This window comes from Chanodichthys erythropterus, chromosome 10 (genome assembly GCF_024489055.1).
Source record: "Chanodichthys erythropterus isolate Z2021 chromosome 10, ASM2448905v1, whole genome shotgun sequence".
Taxonomy (NCBI): domain Eukaryota; kingdom Metazoa; phylum Chordata; class Actinopteri; order Cypriniformes; family Xenocyprididae; genus Chanodichthys; species Chanodichthys erythropterus.
The window spans coordinates 21,434,406-21,448,636 of record NC_090230.1 but is presented as its reverse complement, the minus strand read 5'-3'; the positions used below and the strand labels follow the sequence as shown (position 1 = coordinate 21,448,636).

Here is a 14,231-nt window from a genome sequence, read left to right as displayed (position 1 = left end):
ATCAAAGTAATTAAAGTAATCCATAAGACTAGAGTGGTTTACACGAGTGCTTGTAATTTACCGCTTTATTTACAAAATATTATTCTCTAATGCATGTTCATGAGGGAACCAAGACACATGTTGTGTCTATATGAGAGCAGACATTGTTGGATGCGTTGGAGATTAATATTTTGTAAATACTGCAGTAACATTTTTTTTAGCACTCATGTAAACCACTGGAGTCACATGGATTACTTTAATGATGTCTTTGCTACCTTTCTGGGGCTTGAAAATGGTAGTTGCATTTGCTGTCAATGGAGGGACAGAAAGCTCTCGGATTTCATCAGAAATATCTTAATTTGTGTTCCGAAGATGAATGAATGTCTTACAGATGTGGAACGACATTAGGGTGAGTAATTAATGACAGAATTTTCATTTTTGGGTGAACTAACCCTTTTTAGGCAAGCCACTACATGTAAACCCATTGATTTGTAATGCACTGGTCAATTTTTAGATTTTTAGCTTTTTGGAAAAATACACATTTAAGTATTTATTTTATTACTCTTTATTTGAAACAGCAGATTTCAAGTAAAATACATATGTTTAAAGGTTGAGTTTTTTTCTCCTGCACCGAGTCAGGAATCTCCATTTCAACAGCTTTACATACACCAAACTATACAGATTTATTCCTATCTGAAGTTTTTACAGTGGTTCATATAATTTCATGGGTTTTCATCTTCCCAAAAGTGTAAACACTGAGCCTTTCGGGCAACATTTAAAAATTGAGAGCAGTCCACTCAGATATGTCTCTTTTTTCAGCTTAACCTATAGTGAAAGTTTGGGCCATGGCTACTGGCTGCTGTGTTTGTGATGTTTGAGTTATTGGGAGGAGCAATATGCGAAAGGGGAGTTTGCAAAATATGCTTTATTTTTGTAATTCCGCTAGGTGCCACTAGTGGTGTCACAGAAACTACATGCTTCACCTTTAAATCAATAATATGACTCAATTGAACATTTAATTGAGATATGGATGTGAATAAGATCTGCTTACAGCTGGAAGCATCTGATTCACTGGAGAACTTTTTCACACATCTATACACCCCTGAAGGACGTCATAGCAGGTTGTGTTTAGGTTAATTGTTGATTGTCTTTGAGGTAATGCTGCACATCCATCACTGAAATAAGTCATCTGGCGTTCATGGTTTCTCTCATTACAGGAATGAAAACACGCAGTAAATCAAGGCTCTCGGTAGCGTCAATACACACACATGCGAGGGCCGTCGAACAGAGACGAATACCTATCTGTTTTCTAAGTGTGTCTTGCTTCAGACCCTGAGAACACAATGACGTGCTTTCAATGTGTTGCCATTGGTGATGGAGATCATCCGCACACCTCCAACTTTACCGCAGTAAACAAAGCCGAGGTACATTCATCACAACACTATTCTGAACGAGATAAGTGTGGGCATGAAGCTCGCAGAAAGGTACTTTGTGCAGATTGTTCTTGTGCTGCAGACTGACAGTACGCCAGCTTGACTCATCTGGACCACATTTTGTTGCACTTGAACTTTCAAATATCTTGTGAAAATATAAAGGAAGAGCACCTGAAAAAGTAATATAAAAACAAAAAAGTTCAAAACTAAGAGTTTGATGATGTCAGCTGAAAATTAAATTCAGAACCAAAATTATTAGATTTGATTAGAAATTACAGGTCTTTTTAAATTTTTATTTATTTATTTTTTTTACAACAAAACACTTTTTTCTTTAGAATAACGTGCACTTAGGGAATCAAGCAAAGTAATCGAGAAACAATATTAAGAAAGTAAATTGGTCATTTCATGATGACTGTCAACTTCAAAAATTAAATCTTCATTCTGATTTTAGTGTTCTTTGTGGCTTGAGCCAGTCTGCTGCTTTAAATGGTTTTATTGGACTCAACAAGCTCATATTCATAAAACAAATAGGCTAAACTTGACTCTATCTTTTGTAAATGTATGTTTTTTGATGGAGTTAAATGCTGAGTGGATCTAAGGACTCTGTTGGAGTCTGTTGAATAAGTGTAATTCTCTTTGTTCTGGCGCCCTCTAGTGTTCAGACAGCAACAGTGACATCAGACACATTCAATGGAAACTTCCCTGGAAATGAACTCCAAGCCACATCAACTGAGAGACTTCTGTGATTGAAGATATTAATTTGTAGTTCCCTTAGTCATTAGTGTTGTTTACTGAAGCATCACTATCACTATTGTGCACAAAGTTACCTAAACCACTAATCCTAAATATAAAACTCTGGCATGTAACTTGTCCGCACCTAGCAACCACCTAGGACTTACTAACAACCGCATAGCAACAACATGGCAACTACCCAGATAACACTAGCAACTGCACAGTAACACTCTTGCAACCATCAAAAAGTCCCTAAAAACTGCACAGCAACACTCTATGTAACCACTAAAAACATCCTAGTAACCACATAGTAGCTACATGTGACATAGCAGCACTCTGGCAATCATCCAAAACACTGTAGCTACTGCAAATCAAAACTTGGAAAAACACTCTAGCAACTGCATAGCAACAGCCTAGCAACTACCCAGAACACCATAGAAACTGAAAAGCAACACTTGGGGAAACACCCCAGAAACCGCATAGCAGCACCATAGCAAAAACACAACACTGTAGCAACCGAAAAGTAACACTTGGGAAAACACTCTAGCAACTGCATAGCAACACCCTAGCAACTACCCAGAACACCCTAGCAACCACAAAGCAACACTTGGGGAAACACCCTAGCAATTGCATAGCAGCACTCCGGCAACCACCCAACACACCCTAGCAACCACAAAGCAACACTTGGAGAAAGCACCCTAGCAACTACCCAGAACATCCTAACAACCAAAAAGCAACATTCAGAGAAACACAGTAGCAACTGCACAGCAACACTCTTGCTCCCAACTCCCTAAAACTGGATAGTAACACTCTTTGCATCCTAGTAACCACATAACAGTACTCTGGCAACCACCCAAAACACCCTAGTAAACGCAAAGCATCACTTAGGAAAACAACCTAGCAACTGCATAGCAACACCCTAGTAACTACCCAGAACACATTAGCAACCACAAACAACACTTGGGAAAACACTCTAACAACTGCATAGCAGCATCCTAGCAACCGCAAACCAAAACTCAGGGAGACACCCTAACAATCGCATAGCAACATTCTGGCAACCACCCAGTACCCTAGCAATCCAAAGCAACACTTGGTGAAACACCCTAGCAACCACAAAGCAGCACTCCAGCAACCACCAAAAACCCTAACAACTACATAGCAACAGCCTAGCAACTACTTAGAACACACTAGCTACCACAAAGCAACACTTGGGAAAACACCCTAACAACTACAAAGCAACACCCTTGCAATTACCCACAACACACTAGTAACCACAAAGTAACACTTGGGAAAACACACTAACAACTGCATAGCAGCATCCCAGCAACCGCAAACCAAAACTCAGGGAGACACCCTAACAATCGCATAGCAACATTCTGGCAACCACCCAGCACCCTAGCAATCCAAAGCAACACTTGGTGAAACACCCTAGCAACCACAAAGCAGCACTCCAGCAACCACCAAAACACTCTAACAACTACATAGCAACACCTTAGCAAGTACCCAGAACACACTAGTAGCAACTGCAAAGCAACACTTGGGAAAACACCCAAACAACCTCATAGCAACACGCTGGAAACCACCCAGTACACTCTAGCAAACGCAAAGCAACACTTAGGAAAACACCCTAGCAACTGCATAGCAACACCGTAGCAACTACCCAGAACACTGTCACAACCACAAAGCAAAATTCTGGGAAGCGCCCTAGCAACCACATAACAAAACTTCAGGAACCACCCAGAACACACTAGAATCGGCATACCAACACTCTAGGAACCACTCAAAACACCCACATAGAAACTCACTGGCAACCACTTAAAGTACCATAGCAACTACATAGCAACACTCTGGCTAATACCCTATCAATCACTAAATATGTATTGTATTATTTTTTTCAACTGCACATCCTTTAAAACATTATTTGTGTGTGTGTGTGTGTGTGTGTGTGTGTGTGTGTGTGTGTGTGTTTTAAAATTATCTTTATCATTTGCAGGATATTTATTATTTATAATAAAATATTAATATACTCCATTAATTTAATTAATTAGGAAATCATGCAATTAATTTGATTCTATTCTTTTTCTTTTTCAAAAGTCCTATTTTATTTTTGAAGTCTTTAAAGGAAGAATTTTACAAGTCCACACATTCATGCCAACAAAGCCTCTGGTCAAACACTGGAAGCTTTCAGTACGATCGCTGTCATCATTAAATGGCCGTGCGATGAATTAGCATTTGCCAGAGCGCAGCGTAAGCGTTTCTGAGGGTTATGAAGGGACCGGAGCCAGAGCTGGAGAGAAGCTGCTGTGAAATGTGCTTTCTGGCCTCGTTAATATTGGATGAGCTGCTGTCATCAGTGCCGATCCACCGATAAACCATGAAGATCAAGTTAGGATTATACACTCAAGGTCAAATTAAACACTAGCACACACTTCTTAACACATTAGACAGCAAATACAGCTAGAGTCAGATAAAGTCCAGACATCGAGCGCAGCACGCTTTTATCTCAAAGTGTCTTAAATGACAACCCACTTATTGATTCCACATCTATAATTAACTGTATTTCATTTGATATTTGTCTTTTTTTCTAGCCTAATTCAGCAGTTTAGATAACACAGATTCCTTCATCAATGAATACGCTTAGACACCATCTGAGAAATCCATCTGAGAAGAACTACATATGAACATTTTCTAAAGAAAACTACTGCTTGCCCTTGCAAAACTATGCTATTTGGTTGCTAGGGTGTTGTGGGTGGTTACTAGGCAAAAAATAGCCCGTCTTAGTGTTTATATACAGCTTGAGTCTCTTCTTCAATGCAAGTCTGTGGGATTTTATTGTCCATCAGGTGGAAATATAAAACTTGATCACTAAGGCTACGTTCACACTGTCAGTCCAAATCCAATTGGAATCTGATCTAAAATCAGAGATGCATCGATTGCAATTTTCTTGGCCATTCTGATTTCTTGAAAGTGTGACCTACCGATACCGATTTTTGCAGATTCCGATTTTCTTTCAAAGAACTATAATTGACAGCATATACAAACAAAAATGTACTTTTCTGCAATGCAAAATTTTATTTTCAGAAAAAACAAGGAAAAAAAAAACGGCTTTTTCAGGCACAGTACGTATACTAGGGGTGTAACGGTACACGCATTTGTACCGAACCGTTTCGGTACAGGGCTTTCGGTACGGTGCACGTGTGTACCGAAGCATTACATTGCAACCAATATTCACCACCAATAACCGCAATAAGCTCTGCGTTTTGTTACTTTCGATAGGAAACAAAGTGTCATCCTTCAAATTCTGTCCACGAAATCATGAAGTTTAAACAGAAAATGCCATTTTGACGTGCTTTGATGTGGGGTGACAGATCACTGTACAGGCGCCTCAGTTCAACCGGCAACGCGAGCGCGGAGCGCAAGTGAATGTGTTCATCTCTTCCTCCTTAATACTAGTTACAGAATAAACATGAAAGAACATCTGAAGGTATGTTGCAAGATTCAACTTACTGAAACGGCCATATCTCATGTAATCGCTCATTCAGTGTTTCAACAGTGGAAAGACATCAATGAAAGCGTCCGTATTCAACAATATGTCATGATGCATTTACCTCAGAAAAGCCATTCAGTGTTCACAGCTTGTTAGTTCGCTAGAGAAATGAACTCTTTCGCTTAATATATGCACTGTATTAGCCAAAATATTCATTATTTTACTTAATCTTTTAGTGATATCCTGATTAGGCTATTTAATGTATGTGTAAATAAATCTGATGTTAAAATAACAGCCACTGTGTAGAAATGATTATATTTCAACAACGAATTGGAGTAAAAAAACATTTAGAAGTTAATGCAAAAACTGCAGGTTTGCATACAATTTGTTATTTGAGTGTTGATTATTTTATCTAAAAATAAAAAGCAATTGAATTTAGGCTAATAGTTTGGGCTTCTTTTAAGTTAGGGCTCCCTACATAGTTTATAGCATTAGCAGAGATCATTTTTGTTATCCTTAAGAAACTTTTAGTTTTAATTTAATTTAATATATTTAAAGACAAAAACACAATTTGTTCAGTAAACCTCTGTTTAATAATAATAAAAAAAAAAATTTTATGTTTAGTTTTCCCTCCACCTGCTGTACCGAAAACTGTACCGAACCGTGACTTCAAAACAGAGGTACGTACCGAACCGTGAGTTTTGTGTACCGTTACACCCCTAACGTATACAGTATTCAAAAAGCTTATCTAAATAATTCACCAAACTTAATAAATCATGAAACTTATACAATTTAACAGCAATTTATTAAAAGTTTAATAATGACATTTTAAAGCTCTATGAAAACTTTTTTGTTTTTCACATATTCTGTTTAATTTTTTCTGGATTCCATTTGAATGATTTAATCAAAAACATGTCTAAGTAATTGAATTAATTAAAAAAATTTTATTATTTGATTACAATAATAATTATTTTTCCCACCCAGAAATTCTGTGTTGTGTACTTTAGTCTTTCTGGCAATCAATTCAAAGCATAAAACATTAATTTATTAATTATATACCCTTTCATTTTTTTTTTTTTTTGCAAACAAGGTGCTGCACAACAGAGATTTATGGTTAAAATTAAAACATAGATGAAAAATTGTGTAATTATTCCTTTAAAAATAAAGTTTTAATAATTAATGTATTGTTGTTGTTATAATTAGTAGTAATAGCAGCATTACATTAAGACATACATTATACTGTACAATAGTAATACAATAGTACATAGTACTATACAATATCCTAATATATTTCTGTCACTGAACTTGTATTTTAAAGGGATGCTGTGAAGATCTTGAAGTTTCTGTGTATATATGAATTGACAATAGTTTTTCTCAAATTAAATGGTAAAATGCTTATGAATTGAGTCTCAGAGCAGATCTGGAGATAAGGTTCATGTCATCATATAGTAAAACCATGAGCGTCACACGTGCTTCAATGTATGTAATAAATGTATTTGTGTGTCTGCGCCATTCATTCACACAAAGACACGCAGAAAATGTAGGATTCATATTTAAATAGTCTTCTTGCGGTTTAATATCCACAGACACAAGTCCATATTGCGAAGTGATTTAAATTTACTGACCTACTTTTGATTTATTCATCCAAAATTTGACAAATTCCGTGACATTCCGTGTTATACATTCCGATTTTATGACTGGATTCCGTCACTGAAATCATAGAGCCCCAAGAGTTGAGACTGAGAAGCAGTTGTGTGCTATACTGTATACTTATATAGATCAGTGGTTCACCTGCTTTTAGTGTGAGCTCAAAACCTGCAGGAATCAGTATTATGCTAAATGAGCGAGTGAGAGGATGCAGGTGTGTGTCACTTCACTGTCAGAGGACAGAGAGAAGAATGCACAGCTGATGGTATTGCCTGTGCCGCTAATTCCGCCAATTCCTGGACAATTGATAGCATCTCTATCTAAAATGATTGACGTCCACGTTCAGATCAGATTTGTGTGTCCATGCCTCTTTTTCGTTTTCTGCAATAACTGCATTGGTTTCTATGTCAATGATGTTGTGTTACGGCAAAAACAAGAACATCTGCAACATAAAGGGGTTTGCAATACAGACGTTGTCTTATTTACAACATGACAGTGTGTATCCGCCGCTCTGGGCGACTGCATCTACTGAGACAACGACAGAAACGTAGGAGACTTGTGTGAGCGGCTATATTCTGTGCTGTCGTTTCTGAAGGTCTCAAAACATGTCTCCGTTATGTTTCTGCAGCAACTTTCAGAATGTTTCCTATATCAGCGTCTAACGTTTATGTTTTACGTGGCATGCGAAAATCACATAAACCATGCAAAATCCAAAATGAGATTTAAATAGGATTTCAATCCTTATATCAATGTAGCTCAAAACAGATTTGTAAATGTCACATTTCATGTGATTTTTTTGCCGTTCACACTTGCTAAATCTGATCGGATTTCCAAATCGGAGTTGGACTGACAGTTTGAACGAGGCTTAAGAAATTGCTACTTGCTAACGGTTACATTTACAGTTGTTCAGCGAATTTTCAGGGGCGAAATCTGAAATCCCGAGCTACCGCTTGCGCACCAATCTTCGGCATGAATCCCGTCCGAATCGGTACATGAAATCACAGACGTTGAGTCATAAGTATTGTAACTCAAATGTCGATTAGAAAACTAGTCCTCTGCGAATAGGACTTATGAAATAGGTTGTTTCAGTCACTCAGTATGTATTTTCAATAATGTTAAAATTGTGTAACATTTATAAATTTGATTAAGTACTTATCCATTAGGTTGTGAGTGCAGTGCAGTGCACTTGCAGAGAGACTCCACCCACATGCTCTTCTGATTGGCTGTGATTTTTGATTGATTTTGTTGCGTCGCATCTAGTGTGAACAGAAAATGCTTTCCGCTGGGTTACCACATCACGTCTGGTTAGGAAACAGAGTGAAGGTAAAAGATTTACCCATGCAGATTTCACAACGGGTTCAGTTGGTCATACAAATTCGCTACATTGACAAGGAAATCTGCTTGGTGAGCTGTACTTCATACACTGTTACACTATTGACAATAGATAATCCATGTTTGTTTGTTTTTTTACGCATGAATTTTCACTAATGTCATCTAATGCACTTTCTGACCCGAGTAGTTGCCTACTTGACTGCACGACTGGGCGTGCAGAACGGCGAAACTTGAGATTGTGCTCTGGAGGTGAAAAAAGATCCTGGTCTAATGGAGCGAGAGGAAGTGGGACTCGAATTCTGCCCCGAGACGGAAAGATGAGCCGTCCGTCTGCTTGGCATGGGCCCACCTTATATTGATCCGCTCAAGCACTCTTCTAAATATCTGTCAATCGATGGAGACTCGCAAACAGTGAACTCACATTCTTAGTGTCGCAAGATGTTTAGCAAACATGGTTGTGATTAGCAAGAACCCTAGCATTGACTGTCTGAGCTGACTAATATGAGCTGATACGCTTGATGAACCATTAAATGTGGAATTATGTAATACAGATATCGTGAATTTATGGTCATGGGATGCTTTGTTTGTGTGCATATAGCAGATTATCCGTTTTGCACCTTTTAAGTACGTTGATAATACATCCCACCGGAGGCATCAGATAATAAACCTCCATTATCAGAGCGCGCCCGGCGGCGTTTAAAACCCCATATGCACTTACCAGGCAGGAGACTAAATATACTTAAGTGCTCTAAACCGATTCTTCAATAAGCGCTACCAGATATATTCTTGGCCTTTAAGGCGAAGCACCACATAATTCACTCAGCTCAATAAGAGCTCGACTCGCGGGAGATCTCGAATGGCATGAGTGCTGGCTAGAAACCTTGAGATCAGCAACAATGACAAACAAAATGCCTATTTCACAGACAGGCATCTTTTCATCAGCATAAAGGGATTAGCTGCAAAGTCATACACGCTCTTGAGGGAAGAGCGATACAGCGATAGTCGGCACACAAAACCCCCTTCTTATATTAGCAGTTTTGAAATGCTTTGATAACAAACACCTCCAAATGTGATGATCCTACTGCAAGGGAGCTTCCTACAGTTTAATATAATGCAGATGCATTTTTTTCCCCACGTATAATTTAATAATTTTTTGTATTAACAAATCTGTTTTTTACCACTATTTCAGTGTGTATACATTTCAATTCAATATTGCAAAAAACAGCTAACATTCTTCAAAAGCTTTGACATTTCATTCCATTTTAATCTTAAAGTGGTTCATTTGAACAAAACTAACTGCAAACAGGCAGATTTTATCCTTAAAAAACCCTATCCGCAATCCTGAAAAACAATCCACAATAACCTTGTCATCGTTTCTGACAAATCTATGCAAACATTTGCCAGAGACCAATTTCCACACTGCCAAAACTTCAACAGCAAGTCTTAGAGAAAAAAAATCCCTTGAGTGGCCTTGGAACAGACCGATGTGTTATACAAAAGTAAGCAACACCATATAATTATCAATCATGAGCAGTCAAAGGGTAATAATAGGGGGCTGTTTTCATTTGCAACACTGAACACAAAGAATAAATGGCTTCTGATTCCTGTTAGATACAGTGAGAACACCTATTCATCTTCTCTGACGCCTCAAGTGCGCCGAGTGCATTTATCTTCTCACAAATAAAGTCAGCTGCCCTAACAATAACACGCCGAGAATGGATTGAGCACCAGGGGGCCAAAACGCGACTCCTACTTAATATGAGTCTATCTGGACGACTGTCCTACCTCTCTCCAGTGTTCTGGACTGCACTCCTTCCCGGCGAAGTTGCACTCCAGCAGCATGTCTTCCATGCGGTGACGGGTGCGATTGAAGAACTCGGCGAGGCTGAATCGAGAACCTTGCCTGTCAGGCTCAGGCGCCAGAGGGATTCCCGGCGCCATGTTGTCCTCGTACCCCAGCAGCGGCCCCATGAAGAGCAGGTCGCTGTAGCTCAGTTGCGAGCGCCGGAACATGTTGTAGTTGCAGAGCGTGATGGCGGGGAACATCATGTTCTTGGCGTTGCGCTCGTCCAGCATGGTGATATAGTCGTACTGCAGGTAGTAGATGACGCGGTCCACCACTTGCATGATAAACATGGAGATCGCCAGCAGGAAGACCACCGTCCACATGCACCGGCGGATGCTTAACTTGTCCTCCACAAAGACGTGGTTGCCGCCGTGGAGGGAGCAGCCGCCAAAAAACGTGGCGAGGCTGATGTCGGGCACCTCTTCGTCTTCCACCGCATCGTACTCATCCAAGTCGTCGCCCTCCTCCTGATACTTGCCTTGCTCGCCATCTCTTGACCACACCACTCGCTTGTAGTGGTCGTCGAAGCTGTCTTGATGTGGGCGGCCGGCCGGCTCATCGTCTGTGCTGAAGGAGATGGTGCATGTGATTCGTACCATGGTGCTAAACCAAAAACTGGTCAATAGTGAAATGAAGAACACAAAAGAAAACTTCTCAGATTGTTTGGTTACACTTAAAACGTCATTTTGGATTATATTCTAACATTCGCCAACCCAGACTTGATCTTCTAGCCACTAGAAATGGGTACGCATCACTGATCTCTTAAGAAATGGTGTTGAGCGCTCTGACATCCCCCTGTAATCTGTCTCTCCATCCACATCGGGACATCTGAAGAGGAATGGGGCTGTTGGGATGTTATGCACTTTCTGGCCCCAAACTCCCCCCCTCGGAAAAGGAATACTCCCAGTGAAACCTGCTTCTGATGTCAGCACCAGATCGCCTTTCATTGCGCATTTCAGCACTTGTGTTAATAATCAGGGGTCGTTTATATCACATAATATCTGCTTCATGAATCCAGATGCACAGAGTCATGGGATTTTTCCCTAGGTGATAAAAAGCACAGCAGCCGTTATGCTTTGATACACAATATATAGTGAATGCGTCACCGCCTCTGCTTTATCAGATCATAAATAAACACCCTAGAGTTTCAAGGAAAGCCAAGATATCAACATGCATGTGTGTGGCGGTGGCTCAGAGGTGAAGAGATATGCCATGCATGAAAGCCTAAAGCACACGAACGCAATCTGAACGCGGTTTCTTAATGCATGTGCGCTTATGTGCTTATTTAGCAGCAAGTATACAATTGCTTGCACTAAACTTTCTGTTGAAAGCAGCTCATGCACTGAAAGGAAATTAACACTTAATCAATTTGATCGTTGTAATTCATGAAACACAAGCAGAATCAATTCTGGTGTGATTTCAAACACAGAGAACTTTCTTACAATACATTTTTATGTTCATTTCAATGGAACAATTTGCATTTACATATAAATTCCATAAATAAGACCCCTTATGACTAGCTGCATGTTTGTTTTTTTATCCTAGACTGTGCAAGATTGATTCTGGTAGAATCAAACAGTCAAGCATTTATTCAATTTGTTTTCAAAGCACACTATTTGGAAGCACAACGGAGGCATTGTTATTAAGAACTGCTGCCTATCTTTAAAATATACAGAGTCTTGTTGCACAGCTGCTCTATTCATTGATCTCTATTGACGACTCGATGACAATCTGAGTTTTTATTTCTTTTCTTTGACTGGAGGAAATTACAGAATTCAACAGACTTTAACTGAGCTCTATAGGGGTGAAATTAACTTCGACATTTGGATGCAATGGAGCAGGAATGGCTCTTGTTGGGAATAGTTATAAAATCAAAATTAAATACATTTTACAGTAACATAAAAAAGATTATTTTCTAAATGACAAGTATTTTCCAACAAACAGTATTATAGCGTGATTTTTCATATTTTTGGGGGGATTTTTTGGTGGCAATTATTAGATATGCACTGATGTATCAGCCAATAGTCTGTATTGGTATTATTTTTAATATTGTCATCAACCGACTGTTAAAAAAAAATCCAATGATCAGGGCTGATTCTGATTATATAGGGGCTTATATTTTCTGATTATATAGAGCTTTTGATTATATATCAAAAGAGTGCAGAAAAACATGTTCAGACTGCAACTCATACTGTATGTGAAGAAATCTCTTTCGATTTAAGGGCTTTCGAAATAATGTATTAACAGTTAATAAATAGCTACATAAAATCTGGCTCTATCTGACATATGAGTCACCCATAGTTAAAGCCAGTTTTCCCTACACCAGATGTTATTTGTAGCATGCCTCACATCCAATAATTGCAAACAGCTTTGTTACTTCTGATAAGAAACAAAGTCTCAGCTTTCAAATTCTGTCCATTTTATCATGAAATTCAAACAATAAACGCCGTTTTGACACTCTCAATTGTGACGTGACAGTTTGCTCAAGCAGCAGTGCGGAGCACGCTTGTTTTCTTCTACTTTAATACAAGTTAAAGCATGAAAACACAAGCATGAACATCAAAAGGTATGTTGAAAGATAAAGACAACTTGCTGAAATGAATCATGCCTCATGTAATCACTCAGTTAGTGTTAGAACTGTGGAAAGACGTCAATAAAAAAGCTTGAACAATATGTCCCTTGTTGCTTTACCTCAGGAAAGTTATCCAATGTTCACAGTTTGTTAGTTAGCTGAGAAAAAAAAAAAAAAAAACACTAGAGAGGAGCTTTTACTTTTAATTTTATATGTATGCTTAAATATATCTGTCATGAAGACAAGTGTTTATGAAAAATAACTTATGTGTAACTGAGTTGCATACAAACATTTAGTTTTTTATTTAGGTGTAATTATTATATCTGAAAATAAACAGAAGTTTAATAAAATACATCTGTTGTGAATTGTAACCTCTAATATTATAGTGTACCAAATGAGAGGGTACCCTGTATAGTTTGCAGATGAATGAAAATTTAAATAAATAACCACAATAGTCTAATAATCTTAAACAATTCTTCTATAAACTGCCTACTCATAATTTACAGTAGATAAACAAATGTAAACTTACACTTTTGAGTAGACAGCTACTTTTTGTTGTCTAACTGAATTCCTGAAAAGTAGCTTTACTGTAGTTTAGCTACTTTAAATTATGAACAGCTTCTAGCATGAGAAACTAAAGACTCAAAGTAGCTTCAACAATGCATAGTTGCAGGTCATTTAAATGACCATTTCCAAACATTGTTTTAGACCGATGTCCAATAAGAACACAGGCCATGCAGTCACCTTTCAAAAGCAGCGTCCAACAGATGGCAGCAGAGCTCAGAGTGTGAAGCATCCAGACCTTCTGCCAAACACGGTCCCCCATGTCGACCCACAACACTTGAAAATGTAATCAGACTGATTGCCTGAAGCTGCCTCTGAAATGAATTCTCAACATGCTCGTATATATTTCCCAAGTCTGCTTCAGAGCTCCTCAACAGGTTTCTCCCCACTCCATTCAATCTCCTCTCACTCTTGAGAAAGGAAAGTATGGAATCAAAGAGTGATTTAAAGGAACAGCACACTGAAAACAAAAATGTGATTTTGTTTCTTGTTTTTTTAACAAGTTTTATTTGCTGAGTCAGGCATCAATAATTCTATTTCTAATTATTGTGGTTATCCTCTCATTTAGGCCTACTGCAAATGGAAGTACTATATTCTTCGGACACTAGGGGGCAGTAGATATGTTGTCGTGCGGCAACT

General features: G+C 38.5%; 1 protein-coding gene across 3 annotated transcripts in view; it reads right to left on the bottom strand.

Annotated features, from left to right (window-relative positions):
* Positions 1-14,231, bottom strand: part of asic1b (acid-sensing (proton-gated) ion channel 1b) — a 230,700-nt gene that overhangs the window by 80,143 nt on the left and 136,326 nt on the right. For 2 of the 3 annotated variants that reach the window (XM_067396542.1, XM_067396544.1), the window contains exon 1: positions 10,396-11,199. The exons of the other annotated variant lie outside the window; for it this stretch is intronic. In XM_067396542.1, coding sequence (XP_067252643.1) covers positions 10,396-11,055 — 660 coding nt within the window. In that variant the 5' untranslated portion in view covers positions 11,056-11,199. Of the gene's footprint in view, positions 1-10,395; positions 11,200-14,231 lie in introns of those variants that run through there. 3 annotated transcript variants of the gene reach the window in all.